We start from the raw sequence: 19267 nt of genomic DNA on the forward strand, positions 1-19267 counted from the left end.
GTAAAAAGTTTTATTTCACCAGAGAGAAATCTTACAGCTCCTGTCAAGTGACTTCGGTACCTCAGTCCCCTATTACCATGTTCTAGTCATGTTGCAGAGTACCCACGTAATTATAAAACGCTTTTTAAAATCAGCAAAGAATATACGTGTTTAATTTTAGAATTCTCAACTTTTTCTCTTGATTGCAAGGTGGCATCCGCAAATGGCCTCCCGTGCTTAAAACCAGTTTGATCCTAAGATACTGAAACGTCTGCTGTAGATTTTAATCTTTTATTTAAAATTCTTGTATCCGTTATGCAAGATATTTCTAAACGTTTTATTCCTCTGTAATTGCTACATTTCCTAGAAAACAGAAATTGGTTTTACTTGGCGTCTTTCTTTGGGAATTTTATGATTGTTGCATCGCCCACCAACGTATTAATTTAATTTTGTTATTTTATTTCCTTCTCCTATTTATTGATTTTACGATCAAATTCTGTACTTCAGCTCTTTATATATTTTACGTGAAACGTAGAGTATTATATAAAAAATTAAAAACTAACTTTTCCCTTTTTTGTTTTTCCAATTGCAGCGCACAAGAACATAAAACTTTTCATAACTCACGGCGGTCTGCTCAGTACGCTCGAAGCTGTGTATCATGGTGTACCAGTCATCGGAATTCCTGTATTTGGTGATCAAGAACTCAACATGCTTCAAGCGGAGGCCAGGGGATATGGGCTAAGACTTCACTTCAGCAATATCACGTCACACACATTGTTCTGGACAGTCACAGAGGTGCTCAATAATCCTCGGTAAGTTTACTACATAGACAAAGCAGATACTGTGAAGTACATATGTTTCCTGAATTTAAAGGGAGATGTGTTACTGTCGACGCCAAAATACCACCGTATATTATGCGATTCCAAACGACTGTAGGCGTACTCATAATGTGGAAGGGAGAGAGAAAGAGTTGAAATACCAGGGTCATAAGGTCCAGCAGTTCAGCCAAATTTGACGAGTAACATGCATTCTCTGTACCTACTTGCCCTTAGGAGCAAATAAGCTACCAACAGTTTAGCTACCTTTGAAATTATTTGTCTACTTTTATGGAAATCTGCAGTTCTAAATACTTGCTTCATTATGGTGACAGGCCGATCGCCTTTCAGTTTCGATGGACACGTTGCAGAAGATTCTGTTGGCTTATACTCCAAAATTTCTAGTCACTGTATACTTTATATCGAAGCTATAGCATTAATGAGCAGACCGTACTTAGGGGTTATCATTTCTTTCGTAAGAATCCTAAAACACAAAACGAAAGACTCCTTACGTAATTTGGGGAAACTAGCTTGAAATTTTGTTACATTGAGTGGTTCGCCATGGAAAAGATCTGTTTTTGATTCTGCCCAATTATTGCGAAGCTGAAAATCAGACTCGTGTGAATTGGTGTATCGAAATGCTCCAAGAATATAACCGAAGAAACGCGAGTTGGAAACTAAAGAAGCTGCCGACTGTCAGTGTTCCAAAACGCACTGAAACCAATAAAGGCGGTTCGTTCACAATGAATTTCCAAGAAAACGATCGCTTGTTTCTTTGGTAACAAATGGTTCAAATGGCTCTGAGCACTATGGGACTTAACATCTATGGTCATCAGTCCCCTAGAACTTAGAACTACTTAAACCTAACTAACCTAAGGACGTCACACAACACCCAGTCATCACGAGGCAGAGAAAATCCCTGACCCCGCCGGGAATCGAACCCGGGAACCCGGGCGTGGGAAGCGAGAACGCTACCGCACGACCACGAGCTGCGGACCCTTCGGTAACACTGGACACACAATCATTTCATTGAAGGGCATTTAATATTTATTTATATATTTATTTATTTACACACCTAGTTCCGTACGACCTAACTGAGGAGTAAATCTCAGTGGTTAAGGAACCAGTCAGAATATGAAATTACGTCTGAAAAAATGATAATAAATATAGGAAAATTTGCACAGATCCTACGCAAACGTCAAGTTGCTGAATATAGACTAGCATAATCATGCAGGAATTTGATTAAATTTTTTTCGGGGAACTGTCCGACAGAATAGGAGTGAGCCTTGAAGATTTTCTTCAACATTGTATATGTTCTTCAGAATTTATTTTATAGAGTTAACTGGTTTTTGGATTAGAAGGCCGTCATCAAATTTTAAAAAACTATCGTCTGTTAAAAAGTTACGGTATTCGAAAAAAACTTTGCAAAAGATGTTAGTCGCCTAGAGTGAAGTACAAAGACACACAGTAAATGTCGTTAAAAGTGGGGCGGTAATGTAATCAAAAATGTAAACAGTTGATAGTAAATAAATACACTCCTGAATGAGATTTTCACTCTGCAGCGGAGTGTGCCCTGATATGAAACTTCCTGGCAGATTAAAAGTGTGTACCCGACCGAGACTCGAACTCGGGAGCTTTGCCTTTCGCGGGCAAGTGCTCTACCATCTGAGCTACCGAAGCACGACTCACGCCCGGTACTCACAGCTTGACTTCTGCCAGTATCTCGTCTCCTACCTTCCAAACTTTACAGAAGCTCTCCTGCGAACCTTGCAGAACTAGCACTCCCGAAAGAAAGGATATAGCGGAGACATGGCTTAGCCACAGGCTGGGGGATGTTTCCAGAATGAGATTTTCACTCTGCAGCGGAGTGTGCGCTGATATGAAACTTCCTGGCAGATTAAAACTGTGTGCCCGACCGAGACTCGAACTCGGGACCTTTGCCATTCGCGGAAAGTGGAAGGTAGGAGACGAGATACTGGCAGAAGTAAAGCTGTGAGTCCCGGGCCTGAGTCGTGCTTCGGTAGCTCAGATGGTAGAGCACTTGCCCGCGAAAGGCAGAGGTCCCGAGTTCGAGTCTCGGTCGGGCACACAGTTTTAAACTGCCAGGAAGTTTCAATAAATACACTGATCACCCAGAACATTGTGACCACGTATTCCTAACAGCCGGTATGGCGACCTTTGCCACGAGTAACAGAGGCGACTCGTCGTGCCATGGAAGCAATGGGGCCTTGCTAAGTCACTGGAGGCAGTTGGCACCGCATCTGCTCACTGAACTCACGCAATTCCAGTAAATTACGGGGAGGAGGGCGATGAGCTCTGACGCCACGTTCAGTCACATTCCAGATATTTCCGATTGGATTAAGATCTGGTGAGTTAGGGGCACAGCACATAGATTGGAACTCCCCACTGTGTATGTCGAACTATTCTATCACGCTTCTGGCATGTGAGACGCCGCATTATCTTATTGAAAAATGCCACTGCCATCCGGAAACATGATCGTCACGAAGTAGTCTACGTGATCTGCAACAAATGTACGATTCTCCTTAGCCACTATAGTGCCTTGCACGAGGTGGACCCGTGGATGCCCATATAAATGTTCCCCAGAGGACCTGTTCACCTGAAAGGCGACGGATTCGCGCACTCCCATCGGCGGGGTGAGGAAGGTATCGGGATTCATCAGACCATGAAACGCTCCGCCCCTGCGCCAATGTCCGGTGCCGATGCTCACGTGCCCATTTCAGTCTTAGTTGTCGACGTCGTGATGTTAACATTGGCACACGCATGGCGCATGTATGGGTCGTCGGCTGCGAAAGCACATTGTTAACAGTTTTCGGTCCACTGTGTGTTCAGACACGTACTCTTCCCATCATTAAAGCCTCATGTTAGTTGCTCCACAGTTCGCCACCTGTTCTATTTTACCAGTCTGCCCAGCCTAGGATGTCGGACATCTGTAATGAGTGGTGGCCGCCATAACACGTGAACGCGGTTTCACTTTGGTTTCGCCACGTATTGAAGACACTCACCACGTTACTCCTCGAACACCCGGAAGTACTGGAGTTTCCGAAATGTTCGTACCGAGCCCTCGGGCCATCACAATATGTCGTCTGTCCAACTTAGCTATATCGCGCGCCTTCCCCATTCTACACGCTCACTGATACTACATGCAACGTGCGTGAGTCTGACTAGCACTCATTCCTCACTAGGTGAGGCTGCTACCGCCTGGACGGATTTATAACGGTAGTAGGTTGGTAATTATAATGTTATGGCTGATGAGTGTATAATAAAAGCAAACAGGGTAAAATGTTAACACTAAACGTGAATAAAGTTCCTATACAACAGTCTAAATGAAAATATTAGTCGACAATAGTACTAAAGGCCAGTGTGAATAAGTATTATATAAAGAGCGATCAAAAAGTTTCTATTTGAGAATACTGCTGCAGCATATAATCGTCGAAATGTAAGCAAGGGGTTAGTGTGACTTTCGAACGGAAAGTTTTTGATCGCCCCTTATATGAAGGGCTTATTTCAATAGTGGTACAAGTCCATTTTTGTTGATTCTGAGATACAGAGTCCTAAAGTTAAATGAGCGCTGAAAAATCTGCAGTTGAGATACCAGAAATATTCAAGCATATGGGTTCTTGCTAGAGATGAACCTTTCTTTCTGTTTGTTTGGATCATTAATTTCAGAAGCATTATATGCAGAAAAGTGGAGGTAATGGACTTGTACCACTACTGAAATAAGCCCTTCATATATGGAAAGTGAAACATAAACAGAGTAAAAGATATAAATTACAGTTTTGACAACAGAATATATGGAGTACATACGCAATTACAATTAAATAAATACAGAGAAGGAACATAAAGGAACAGAGGGTATTGGAAGCACTAGAAAACTAGGTGGAATTAAATGAAATTTAGAAGTGCGGAAGTACTGAGCTGTGTTTGGTCATTTTATATTAAATCTGTTCAGTTGGCTGGATGTTTGTTTATTTCCAATACGTCCAATGCGTTTAGTTTTCCTCCTCTATTTGCTAAGTGAAAGATATGGGAGTGTAACTCGAAGCTATGGCCTCATTCAGTACATGCTCAGAAAATTTGGAGTCATAATTCTGCAATGTCCAGTTGCTTTCCTGTCCAAACAACCCAGCTGGCAACTAGGCATTGTATACTGAGGACTTTTTTACTAGCTGTAAGAGAATTATCATTTTGTTTCCAGGCTATGTAGCCTTATAACTGATTCATTTAGAAATCAAGCACCTTTACGCCTATATATCACACCTTAATTCATTAATGAAACACAAACCCACACAAACGATAACTGTTTGCAACATAGCACGATGGTATTGGTGAAATCGAGTCGAAAAAATTGGTACATACACTTATGGTCCATCGAGCCGCTACACAGTCTCTAATTAGCCTACACAAGCCGCCTAAACTTCAGCACATGCTTGCTGAGGTTTTGGCTAAAATCGTCTTTAAATATTAAAAACCCCGTAGTTCTTGCACTTACTTGATGTACAATTGACGTTTTGTACGTTTTGCCTCAAATTTTTGTAATTTTAACAGCATAAAATAAACAAAGAAATCGTTTTGTTTGTCTCGTCTTTTTACTACGAAACTAATCCGCTTTTAAGGTTAAGTTTAGACGTAACTGTAAACGTAATTACTTTGTATATAACGCTTACAGGAACCTTTTTTTTTCAGTTACACGGAATAGCTTAAATTAATGATGTTAACGAAGTAGCCGGCTTGGACAGATGTTGTAGACCAATTTGAAGTTGTTTTCCGGCTTGATAGAGCGCTGGTGTCTGATATCAAATTGTTCGTCTCAATTTTCCCTACACAGGTGTGGTACAACGTAAAAAGTTACTGTTTAATGTACTATCATTAATAGCGAAAACGGACACGGGTGAAAGTACGCGTTAATGGAAGCATTAAAGTTCCGGTCAATATGGATCTACAAACAAACCATTTGCGAGGTAATGTCGAGTCTGCAGTTGGAAGCCGCCACTGACTTCAATCTGAAATATTATTCCAGTTAGTAATAATTTGTTTAAAATGTAAACTTTTCGATTCTCATCTCACTCAGTCATGTGTTTCCTTGACAAAAACTACAATACTGCTTCATCACATCACGTGCTGCAATTTACTGTACAATCGTGTCTCTTAAAGAAGATGTTTCAGGTCTCCTTCGCACATTTCAAGACAGTGCTGCGTTCGTCTCTGACGCGATTGAGTTACCAATTCGATGCAACACCTCCGGATCATCTCGTAAAGACTGACAGTTGTGTACCATTGCCAGCCCCAGTTCCAGCCGAATCAAGGAGAGTGCCGCGTACTTTGCTTTTAGGATCACCCCAGATAGAAAATTCGAGAAGTTTAAAGTCAGATGATCGTAGAGGATAAAATACAGATTGTACTCGACCTGTCTGTCTTGCACCGTATTGGTAAGTTAGCTGTCATCGTACAACAGCAGCAAAAAGTACTGGTATCCTGTCATAGATTTATTACATGTTGCGCAATGGGAACATCCTCAAGCAGTCGTGGAAGTTACCTTCTATAATGTGTGACTGCAATAATCGAACAGAAAATGTTCGTCTTATCTGGTGTAAAATTTCTTTAAAAAGTTGAAGTTAATCTTTAGAGAAAACTTGCACCAAAAGTGAAGATTCTACGTTGCTTAAAGAAAATGATGAATGCTGGTCAAAACTAAATATCACCAAATAGAACAATAATTCAGAACACTCTATAAGGTTAATTATATTTTCCTTTTCGATCTTTAGCAATGTAGAGATCAAGCTTACTGTTGCGGTTAAGTACTCTACCGACTGAGCTACCCAAGCACGGCGCACGATCCGTCCTCAAGCTTTACATCTACCAGCATTCCGTTTCATACCTTCCGAACTTCACAGAAGCTCTCCTGCGAAACTGGCAGAACCAGCTCTCCTGGAAGAAAGGATATTGCGGAGACATGGCTTTGCCACAGCCTGGGGGATGTTTCAAGAGCGAAATTTTCACTCTGCAGCGGAGTGTGCGCCGATATGAAACGTCCTGTGTACCGGACCGAGATTCGAACTCGGGACCTTTGCCTTTCCAAGAGTGCTAGCCTTGCAAAGTTTGCAGGAGAGCTTCTGTGACGTTTGGAAAGTAGAAGACGAGGTACCGCCGGAAGTAAAGATGTGAGAAGGTGTCGCGAGTCGTCCTTGCATAGCTCGGTCGGTAGAGCACTTGACTCCAAAAGACAGACGTCGGGAGTTCGTGTCTCGGTCCGCCAAACTGTTTTTGTCAGTTAAGTTTCGGATCAGCGTACGCTTCGTTACAGAGTTAAAACTTCAGTCTGGAATGTAAAAATTATTACTTGGTTATTAATTTGAATAATATCCAGATCGGGTTAGTTAAATTATGTAGACGGACACAATAAAGTTCACGTTACTGATATTTTATTATCTCGTAACAATTACAATAGTCATGCCTCATCTAGTCAACCAGTAATTACAATAAACTAACGACAAAATTGCAAAGAGGTAAATGGGCTTCTGATATGTTTTGATCCATTTTATTAATTCACGAAGACAGTGAGTGGATTCGTATAGCACCCTAAAAATTGTCAAATGTAACAATTTTGGATCTCTCGTTCTCCAGGCAGAGACAAAGCAAATGCGAAAAGCACGCACTTTTAAATGATGGATTACACTGTACTTTGCCGATCATGTTTTCTAGAAACAACGCGTGGCCCAATGAGACTATCACCTAGCGCCCCTTAGAACTCATTAAGTGAGAAACTGTTAATGTGGTGAGTCATAAACATCACGTGGGTTTAGTTCAAATTTCGTGGGTACCTAATCGAACACAACTTTACTTCTGCAGTACCTCATCTCCTGTGTAGCTCCTGGGTAGCTCAGTTGGTAGAGCACATGCCCGCGAAAGGCAAAGGTCCCGAGTTCGAGTCTCGGCCCGGCACACAGTTTTAATCTGCCAGGAAGTTTCACCTCGCAAACAATTTGTTTGAGGTCCTACATTTACCCTTATTCTTTATTTATACAGGAACGGGACTCATGCGCTAATGTCAGTCTAGGCTTGATACTAAAAGATGCAATGAAAAGGATTGTGGCGTCGCTCCGAAGGAAAACTGCAGCCCTCAAGGGTCACATGCCTGAGGGTTGCATCTCAAACTGGTGGCAGCCGTGAGGTTGGTGCTATATAGCACACTGGACAGACCACTAGCAAGAATATCAGTGAATGCCATACTATCTAATTCTACAAGAATTCATACAAGATTATGGAGTTCTAAAAGGGTATTTATAATGTTTCCTATTGTATTCGCTGCAACCAGTTTCATAACCATGTCATAGACAACAGGCACAGTTCGAGCATTAGACTCGTGTCACATTCAAAGAAACGAGTAAGCTGAATGAACATTTACATAGCACGGAGTGAAGCTGGAGCACTTACTACCAAAGTGGGAAGTTCGTCTCAATACCCCAATAATTTATTTCGCAGTCTAGACACAGTGAGATCCAAACCTGCAAGGTAAAATGTATACAGACCGCAGAGGATCCTGAAATGAGTACAATCAATGGTCGGAAGTGAACATTTCAGGCTGTATGGGATCTTGAATGACCACTTTGCAGCACACATATGTTTGTAAATTACTTATGTTACGTGAGAAACTGCCAGCCAAATCGGTGACGGTTGCTCTAACTTTAAAAAACAAAGTACAATCGTATGTGATGTGCTCACGTTGGTGTTTCCACTACCTGTGTTTCACGACTGATAATGCAAGATTAAGTAGCGTACATATAGTATTTATTCGATCATTAGAGCCAAGGAAAGCTGGACGAGATTCTCACCAAAGAATTACACCAACAGTAAAGTTTAAGGAAAATTGTGTTCGTTCCACTGTGAACAGGTCTATCAAAAAACAGTTTTCAACTTTCCAGTGAATTGCACTCTTCAGTAAATTAAGAATACGAGTAGAACAGAGATTACACCAGTGTCATAACCAACGTATGGAATCAATAGAGCCAAATGTTTCGGAATCCGAAGTACAATTCAGTCAATCGATTAACAACCAGTACTGCTGTGCTGAACTTCAGGAAGTTTTCATTGTCCATGAATGAGGCTCTTTCAAACGTGATGGTACTTTCAGCTACCCAATAGCAGGCCTGAAGAGATCAAATCCGTAAGCTAGGGTCATCTCAAATCACCAGCAATTACAGTCTATAAACTAGTTGACCGGAATTGTATAAGATCAACAAATGATGTATCATTTGAATAATGCATGACCCTCGGTTTCGAGGAGACTATAGTTTATAGAAACTGTCCAACCATTTTCAGGGTGAGAGTCTGGTTGGTAGTGTACCATCTCATTTAGATATTAATGTCCACGAACACTTCTGTTGCAAATAACATCATCGTTCTCGTAGAAGGGGACGTCCTGTCCCAATTAATTAGCTGCATGTTCCTTAGATGTGGAACACCTCAGCTTCCAGGATATGTTTACAAGACTAGTGTTAACATTAAGTAATACATTTTTTTGTATTAACTAAAGGAAACACTTTCTTTAGTCCCACTCATGCAACTACACTTAAAAACTAGGTTTTCAATATGCACCAGTTTTTAAGTAGCAGTTCGTCCATGGAATACAAGAAGTTGTCCAGTAGAGTGAATCTAGCTTACATTTCAAACTACCTGACAGATATTTTATGTTATTAGGCAAATCATCAAAAATATTTGATGCTGCATATTGAACTCCTTTTTGAATAACTGACAGCTATAATAAAGGGTAATGAAGGTCATTTTTCCCTCTAATATTGTAAGTATGGATACCACTGTTCTTCTAAAGTTGTATTGGATTATTTATGACGAATTACGCTGGCGAATATACGCACTGTGACGGCGTCGTTATAATGCCAATTCCTTGAAGATGTAACTACATGACACTTGTGGGCGAACACCACATATTCTTATTCCATAAGGCATCATTGAGTGGAATATATACAAAATATGTCAGGAGGTTAATTCATTTCTTTCAAGGTCATCAATTATATGAAGAGCAACAGTAACTAAATTTAATTGTTCGAGAAGCTCTGTTCAATATGGTTCAAATGGTTCCAAGCTCTATGGGACTTAACATCTGAGGTCATCAGTCCCCTAGACTTAGAACTACTTAAACCTAACTAACCTAAGGACATCACACACATCCATGCACTAGGCAGGATTCGAACCTGCGACCGTAGCAGCATCACGGTTCCGGACTGAAGGGCCTAGCACCTCTCGGCCACAGCGGCCGGCAGAAGCTCCGTAATATGCTTCTTACAGTTCAGGTTTTCATCTACATGTGCACTAAGAAATTTCGAGTATTCTGCTGTATTTGTTGATTTCTATGCATGAGCTACATCAGTTGTTTATACGACACAATTTATTATACTGAAATGAATATAGTGTCTTTTTTTTCAAAATTTGGGAAGCGTCCGTTTTCTGAGAACAACCTTATTATTCTTTGAAAAACATCAATAATGGTCTCTTCTGTTGCTTTCTCCATAATGGGATTTACTATAACACCAGTATCATCTGCAAAAAGTACGAGTTCCGCTTGTTGAATATTAAGTGGGAGGTCATCACTAATATAAGGAATAGTAGTGGACTCAGAATTGAACCCTGTGGGACTGTCTTTGTGATTTCTACTCGATCACAAAAATTTTGTACCTCTCCAATTGAGCATAACTTTTTGTATTCTGTTTATTATGTACTATTCTAACCAGTTGTGTGTAAAGTCATCAGTTCCGCAAACATTGAGTTTTCCTAAATGTGTAACATTATCTACAGAATCAAACACCTAGAAAAGCTCACAAACAATACCAATTGGCGATATTTTATTATTTAAGGGTTGCAATATTTGATGAATGAATAAATAGCATTCTCAATCGAACACCGTTCTGGAATCCAAACTGTAATATGGTAACCAAATTGTTACTGGTTAAATGTGAAACTACTCTTGAGTACATTCTTTTTCCGAATATTTTGGAAGAAAACATCAATGAGGAAATCTAACGATATTTGTTCATGTCTTTTTTATCACTTTTGTTACGATAAGGCTTAACAATCACTTACTGCTATGTGTCTAGAAAAAAACTTCTGTGGCAGGGGTACATTACACATGTATATCACAACTGACATTGCTTATTGAGTTAGAATAACTATTCAGAATTCTGTCTGGAACTCCATCAACGCCGTATGCCGAGACATTTCACTATGGTGTTTCATGAAGCTGTTGGTCTATGAAACCACTGTACAAAAAGAAAACGAACTGGATAATAGGATCTTATCTGAGTGTCTTATGATACAACAGCCAACAAGGAAATGTCAGAGAATGCAGAAAAAATGTTACATGCCTTTATAATGCTAGCACTGCAACTGGTGACGGTCACTTTGACAAGTTAGTGTTCGGTTAAGTAGTTGCTATAAGTTGTTAATGTCAAAAGAAGATGTAATATTCATTTCTGTCGACTAGTTTCTTATCTCAAATTACACATCTCAGGATCCTCTAGCATTTCACGGATTTCAGCCCTAGAATTATTGGATAACTTTTAACAGAGGTCATGTTTCCGTTATGACCAGAAAAAATTTAGTTGCGACCACGCAACTCGATGATGGTGTTAATGATTCTCTACATATTCACCCTTCAAAGCAACACGTTTTTACCAACGCTGGATGACTCGCTGGAGATCTTGGCTGTAGAAGTTTGGCTCTTCAGGAAACGTTCCAACTCGTCACCAATCTGGAAATGCCTACCACACAATGATTTCTCCATCTGAAAAAAGAGGAGGAAGTCACTGGGTCCCATTTCAGGAGATAATAGGGCGTGAGACAAAATTTTCAATACATGTGGTATTACGTCCGTCCCCATTTGTTCACGCTTCTGTCACAGTTCATTCAAGACTAGTCTGGAATGAACTGTGACAGAAGCGTGAACAATAGCAGACTGATATACTAGGACATGTATTAAAACTATGAAACAATTCACTGATAATGGCTAGGCACAAGCCGAAATCTAGATTTGCTTTAGTAAAAATCTGAAAAAAAAGGATTACTGATTGCTGGGCTCCATCATTTGGAAAATGTGTTATAAGATGTTACGCTGTTACCGTACACTTCGACCAACACAGAACCTATAGTTGCGGCGTTGTCCCCATTCAAATGCAGAAAAATTACCGCGCGATACTCCGCTTTACCAAAGGACTGCGCCGTTTTGTTTTGGGTCTTCTGGCGGGGATCTATGATACGGTGGTGACAGATACCACTGTGTACCTTGTAATGGTTGCCTGGTCGTAGATATTGCTAATTGCTATAATCGCACTATTTCACTCCCATTTACGGAGCTTGTTAGCACTTGTTGTTAGGTTGGTGCCATTACAATGCATTGTAGTAATCACTGCTGCTTGCTGGATCGCTGCTGTGTCTCGATGTTGATGCTGGCTCTAAATCTGGTTGTCTAGGGTTAAAAGCATGAGGTCCCGTGTTTTGTTTTATGTGCTTTTGATGATAAAGGATGAACGAAACCAACAAATATGTAAACTTCAAATATTTATTTCTCTGGTGGCCATCTTAATTCCACTGTCCACCAAAGACTATGACACAACACAACTTCCTTTACATGTTCTTTGCATTGTTTATCCACCTCAAACAATAACACACTAACACACTGTACCAAAGTGACATTCCGACTGCCTCTCGACCCTTCTTACTGCTCGTATTTATAACATTGTCAAAGAACTACTAAAAAGAGATATAGTTTACAAGCCACATGTACATCTGTTATCATAATTTGTGCAGAAAAGTTATTAATTTGCATCGAGTGACATAATTTAACATGTTATTAAAATGACAGACAGATTTGTTGACTTGACAGAATAATTCTTTGTTACAAAAAGTCCGTTTTCTGGAAGTTTGTCAATTGACTTCTCTAATTTGCATAAATAAGTAATTAACATGAATTATTAAGAAATACATTGGTTTTCGTCTAAGACAGGATTGATTTCGTGAATACTAAGTGAAACCGCTCCTAGTGAACAAATAGGTTTCACTGGGTGATTTTTATTTAAGGAGATCCAAAATACCTAAGTTGTACACTATTTTTCGTACTTCATATTAATTATTTAAGATGAACTCAGTGTTTTTACATGATGACATTTGCTGTATCAGTGATCAAGTGATATTAACTTTTGTGTGGGTTAGTTATTCAGTATAATTTAATGGGTTGACTGTTTATGGAGACATGTTACGCAATCATTGTCAACATACACAATGACTTTTCTATAATCATAAATACTCGTTAAACTGGTTGAATTTGGAGGGTATCACATACTTCGGTACAGTAAAGCCTTTAATATGTTCCGTTACAACCTGGACTGCAGGCATGAACATGCAAACAATCAAAAAATTAATTACTTAACTTTAAGAACACAAAATTTGGGTTTTTAAACTCCAAATCCAGCAAAAAGCAATTTATTTCTTTTTCCTATTGAGCCAGATATGCTTCGACACCTACGTGTTATCTTCTGGGGGTCTCGAATTAATTCTGTAAAAGAATTATACAGAGTAATATTTTAGTGAGGTGATTTGCTACAGCTATTAGGAACTTGAAGAAATGCATTTTAGCTATCAGTGGTAAAAATTATTCCTTATTCTTTACCGGCTTTGGTCGTAGCGACCATCATTAGAGAAAGAAAAGGCAATAAATCAAACGGATAAGCAATTCATTTCTACTTTAGATGAAAGTCCTCAAAGTTACAAGATATTTAGTTAACCATACGCAATACATCACGACTCTAAACGGCTTAAAATTGGCCTCACAGTTACGCATAAAAGAGTACGAAAAAATTAGCGAGAGGACTTATTTCAGTAAAAACTGCATGAGGACTGATCTCGGTTAAAACTGAGATCAGCACTTGCGCTATTTCTTTCATACTCCATTGCTGTTTAGAGTCATTGTGTATGGCGTATGGCTAAGGGAACATCTTGTAACTATGAGTTAATCTAAAATAAATCTAAAGTAAAGATGAATGATTATCCCCTGATATATGCTTTCTCCTCCTGTGACGACGGTTGCTACGACGGAAACCGATAAAGAATAATTTGTACAGCTGACGCAAAAATGCTGTTCTTCAAATTATACAAAGATATAATTGTTTGCCTGTTTTAAGCCTAAGAACTATAACACGTGCCTCTTTATTTTCTTTTGATTGCACTCTTGAATTAAAGTTCATTGTGAAAGCGGATTTGTACTGGTCCGCTTTTTATCGTTTAACAGATGTCAATTGCAGAGAAATCTGGAGAATTTGTGTAAAAAGTTATTTATTTTTGGAACGTTTTTCGTAGAGTTGTAGAGGTGTGTACCCCATACTCCGTTTTGCATCCCGTTTTGCATCATTTTTGTGTTTTATTCATTGATTTTAATTATTACATTTCTGTCACTCTTTTTACCATTTACCATCACCTGTGTTACACGTTTTCATACAGAGAACGAGTTTCTGGAGTAAACTCTTATCGCTGTACTCATGGAGGGAAACAATGTTACTGTCGGCACTCAGCTGTTTCTCGTCGGGTTTTTGCATGGTGTGGAGCTAATTTTGAATGTTTGGTTTTCGAGCTGCGTCTGCCAGCGAGAACCCTACTTTATTGTGTATGTGTGTTCGTGTGCGTGCGTGCGCGCGCCTGTGTGTGTGTGTGTGGGAAAGAGAGAGAGAGAGAGAGATGCGGGGTGGAGGGGCCTGAGAAGCAGGAAACAATGTCTTCTTACGTAGTGTCGTACATTCGTTCAAAATTTATTTTCCTTGTATTATTGCTATCACCTTTTCAAGCTCTGTGGTTCTCAGAACACATCGTTTTAAAGTCCCTTCACGTTTGGCCTGTGTAGGCAGATCTGCATGAGCTACAAATTAACTAATGGATTTCAACATTGTTAAGTTTGGCTGCGAAGATGTTGTGTTGCTTGTCCTTTATATTATCTGTAGACCTTGTTTTTTCAGTATATTCTACACCCATTTCAGTTGTTGTATATTAGTATGTACCACGCAGTGTTCCTTATTAGGAGTTCGTGTTCTCCTGCTTTCCCTGTGTTTGTCATGTATTGGCATTCCTAGCTCTTCCTTGTAACCGGTAATTTATTCTTGTTTTGTTTTTTCTCTGTTTGCTTTATCATTTTGTTGTTTAGTTTGTGTACTCATCTATGCAGAGCATAACTTAGTACAACAGTAATGACCAGTGCACATTTTCCTTGTGTTTCTGTTTGATTACTGCCAGCTTCAGCGAGTGGACGAGTTACATTACCCTGAGCACCAGCTCTGTGTGCTAAGGGAGAGTCAAAGTCAAATTCGTGTTAGATTTTCAACAACGTCCTGTTTACGTGAATGGCATCCTGTGATGCGTTTTTCGACAGATCTAAATGAGAGCAGATGCATTACTGAATAAAAAATGTAGGACTATTTAAAAAAAAGACGTACTGCTGTCAAAATTATCGTAACCAACAAACCAACAAGAAAGACCATCATGCTAGTTAATGGCCACTTAGTAGCTACACAACAGTTGCTTCATACACTTTTTCTTTATTTTGGTACTGGACCAAAAGTAATTAGAGGTTGTCAAACTAAAAGGGGCTCACTGTATATCCGAACGACTTTATTTAATACTTTTAGAATTAGTTTATTGCAGGCACAGTTGGAAGTTATATTATTATTATTATTATTATTATTATTGAATGCGCCGGTGAATCAGTAATTATTGTCGGCTTCTCGTAACTGAAAATTTCATCACGTACCTTGTATTGGCAGAATAAACACTATAAACAAACCTAAAGAGTATATTACGTGTATTCTTAGAAATTTTAAACATCAGGTTGTGCAGCAAAATTTTTCTGAGAAATATTTAGAAATAAAACTACTGGGAAAATCACCATTGTGCTTTTCTGATGTACTGTAACTACTGTGTTGTCCATTCGAAACAGTGGTGAAATTGAGAGTTTTGCGGGAATATACAGTCAGCAGAGAAGAGGGAGCCCCAAACCACTTGTTCAAACACATTTTGATAAGGGCTGTTCTTACTTTTACATGAGAAAAGGAAAGTTTATCTATTTCCCAATATTTTATACACTATGGTCGTAAGACTGTTCCTTGAGGAACAATTACTTCTGTGCTTATGGACAACAGTGTCACCATAGGCAGGCGTCTACAAGGGAGGCATTTGCCTTCCGCATGGAATGCGAGTAGGAACTTTTTATTCATTACAGAATTCTCTCGAATTTCTCGCAGTCATTGTCTGCAACTCCACTAATTTTCATAGCTAACGTTGTTGACCGAGACGAAAAATACTGCAATTTTAACAACTACTACATTGCCTGGATTTTATTAGCTATTCTGTTCACGCGAAATTATGCCTCTTGAATGGTGCAACTGTGGTTTTGATGCTGATGTGCAATTAACATGGATACGAACCTTGACAGAACCTTATCGAAATAAAGTCTTCAATATTTTGCTGCCGCGTCCTAGTTGAGCCCTTACCTACATCCAAAAACTATCCAGTCAGTCAAACTGACGCACGAATTCCATCGCCGTTCCCCAGCACATAAAAATGGCAGTAGTATACGTTGAGATATAATTAAGTAATCGATTATAGATTATGGAAATAAAGTAGATCGGAACACCTTGCAACAGACTCTATGATTGTAACCTAACATGATATTACGCAAATTCTATTTTTGTTATACGAAAGACATGTTTCTAACAACAACGCAATGTTGGTGACTCGTTGCTGATTCCTACATACGTACATACATTAATCCTTGTTCCATAGATCATGAATACGACATTTCGTAATGATGTGGAATGTGTCACTTTAACATAAGTTTTCTTTACTTACTTTACTTTACTTTACATGTGGCAAGGGCCTTATCGGCCATACGCCTGCTCTATGAGCCCCTTCCACTTTTGTCTGTCCAGTGCGCTGTTTGTCCAGTTGCTGCTGCTGTTCATCCTCACTGTGTCCTCCCGAATGTTATCCCGCCATTTGATTCTGTGTCTCCCTCTTCTTCTCGTTCCTTCTATTGTTCTGCTGAATGCCATTCTAGGTAGCCTATTCTCTGTCATTCTTGCTATATGGCCTGCCCAATTCAACCTTCTCCTCTTGAGCACTTCGACGATGTTACGGTGTTTGTACAGCCCTCTTAATTCTTCATTTCTCCTTATTCTCCATTCCATGTTATTTTCGTCGTATACAGGTCCAAAAATTTTCCTTAGTACTTTTCTTTCGAATATTAACAGTTTTTCTTCATCTTTCTTTCTAAATATTAATATTTCACATCCATATAACATCACAGGTATAGTGGTCGATTGATATAGGTGGATTTTGAAGTTACTGATAAGCGATCTTTTTTCTTTACACAAAATAATTAATTTTTTTACAGTTACTACTTCATATCTAAGAATTAACTTATTGAGTAGGAGTTCTCATCCAGAAATTCTTTTCATTTGGTTTTAAATGTTGGTTGGCTATCTGTCAGACTTTTAATACGATTTGGCAAATGACTAAAGATTTTTGTGGAAGCATAATTCACCCCTTTCTGTGCCAAAGTGAGATTTAATCCAGAATAGTGAATATCATCGTTTCTTCTTGTGTTGTAGCTATGCACTCCGCTGTTATTTTTGAAATGGGATGGGTTATTAATGATAAATTTCATAAGTGAATATCCCGAGTTGCTTAAATAAATATCTGCAAGGTGATCTGGGTTGGGGTCTAGCTATTAATCTGATTACGCGCTTTTGTGCAATGGATACTTTCTCTCTTAATGACGAATTACCCCAAAATATGATGCCATATGAAATCATTGAATGAAAATAGGCATAGTAGGCTAATTTACTGATATGTTTATCACCAAAATTTGCAATAACCCTAATAGCATAAGTAGCTAAACCTAAACGTTTCAGCAGATCATCGATGTGTTTCTTCCAATTCAATTTCTCATCAAGCACACACCCAGAAATTTTGAGTATTCTACCTTAGCAACAGACTTCCGTTCATAGTCTATATTTATCAATGTTGTTGTGCCATTTACTGTACAGAATTATATAAACTGTGTTTTCTCAAAATTTAGTGAGCGTCCATTTGCAGAGAACCACTTAATAATTTTCTGAAAGACATTATTTGCAATTTCCTCAGATGATTCTTGCTTCTTGGGTGTGATTACTATACTTGTATCATCAGCATATTCCATAGATGCCAATCAGATTTTCTGAAATTGTATTCTCAGAGCCCTGTACTAACTCCGTATTTCGAATACTGATACCAGATAAATCCATCACCTGATAATTCGTTGCCATAATTTAAGGATCCACAACACGATAGGATAATAGGTTTCACAAGGGACTTACTCTTTTGGCTAATTACAAAACTGTATCACGTATGGACAAAGGAATCGGCTGTGTAATGTCAAAATGCAGTTAAAAGATGTTTTCAAATATATAGGTCAATCAACTTATGTTAGAGGACAAAAAAGATAATGTTTTATACAGACATCAAAAAAAGTTTGGCATCGCCTCAGCTCTGAGAGTTCCGGAACCTCTACAAAAAAATTGGAATAGACATCAACATAGACATCATTTCCGCCCTTTTTATTGGTCATGAAAACCACACATTGCATGTTCTACCACCATACAGCGAGACCTTCAGAGGTGGTGATCCAGATTGCTGTACACAGCGGTACCTTCAATATCCAGAAGCACGTCCTCTTGCACTGATGCATGCCTGTATTCGTCATGGCATACTATCCAAAGTTTATCAAGGTAATGTTGGTCCAGGCTGTTCCACTCCTTAACGGCGATTCGGCGTAGATCCCTCACAGTGGTTGGTGGGTCACGTCGTCCATAAACATCCCTTTTCAATCCATCCCATGAATTTTCGATAGGGTTCATGCCTGGAGAACATGCTGGCATTTCCAATCGAGCGATATCATTATCCTGAAGAAAGTCATACACAATATGTGCACGATGGCGGCGTGAATTGTTCTTCCACGAAGACGAATGCCTCGTCAATATGCTGCCGATATGATTGCACTATCTGTCGGAGGATGGAATTCACGTATATCGTTACAGCTGTTACGGCGCCTTCCACGACCACCAGCGGCGTACGTCGGCCCCACATAATGCCACCCCAAAACAGCAGGGAACCTCCACCTTGCTGCACTCGCTGGACAGTGTGTCTAAGGTGTTCATCCTGACTGGATTCCCTCCAAACACGTTTCTGACGATTGTCTGGTTGAAGTCCGCCTCCGTAGCGTAGCGGTAGCGATTTCGCACACCACGTAGGGGGCTGGGTTCGATTCCCGGCAGGGCACTGGGTGTTGTGTGTCCCTCATCATCGTTTTCATCATCATTGACCCGCAAGTCACCGAAGTGGCGTCAATTAAAAGGAACTTGCAATAC

The 19267-nt window shown here is 39.5% G+C and overlaps 1 protein-coding gene across 1 annotated transcript in view; it reads left to right on the forward strand.

The window, feature by feature from the left end:
- Positions 1-19267, forward strand: part of LOC126100644 (uncharacterized) — a 290010-nt gene that overhangs the window by 258240 nt on the left and 12503 nt on the right. Inside the window, exon 10 of the mRNA XM_049911273.1 lies at positions 572-791. Coding sequence (XP_049767230.1) covers positions 572-791 — 220 coding nt within the window. The remainder of the gene's footprint in view (positions 1-571; positions 792-19267) is intronic.

Source organism: Schistocerca cancellata, chromosome 9, assembly GCF_023864275.1.
Source record: "Schistocerca cancellata isolate TAMUIC-IGC-003103 chromosome 9, iqSchCanc2.1, whole genome shotgun sequence".
NCBI classification, from domain to species: Eukaryota; Metazoa; Arthropoda; class Insecta; order Orthoptera; family Acrididae; genus Schistocerca; species Schistocerca cancellata.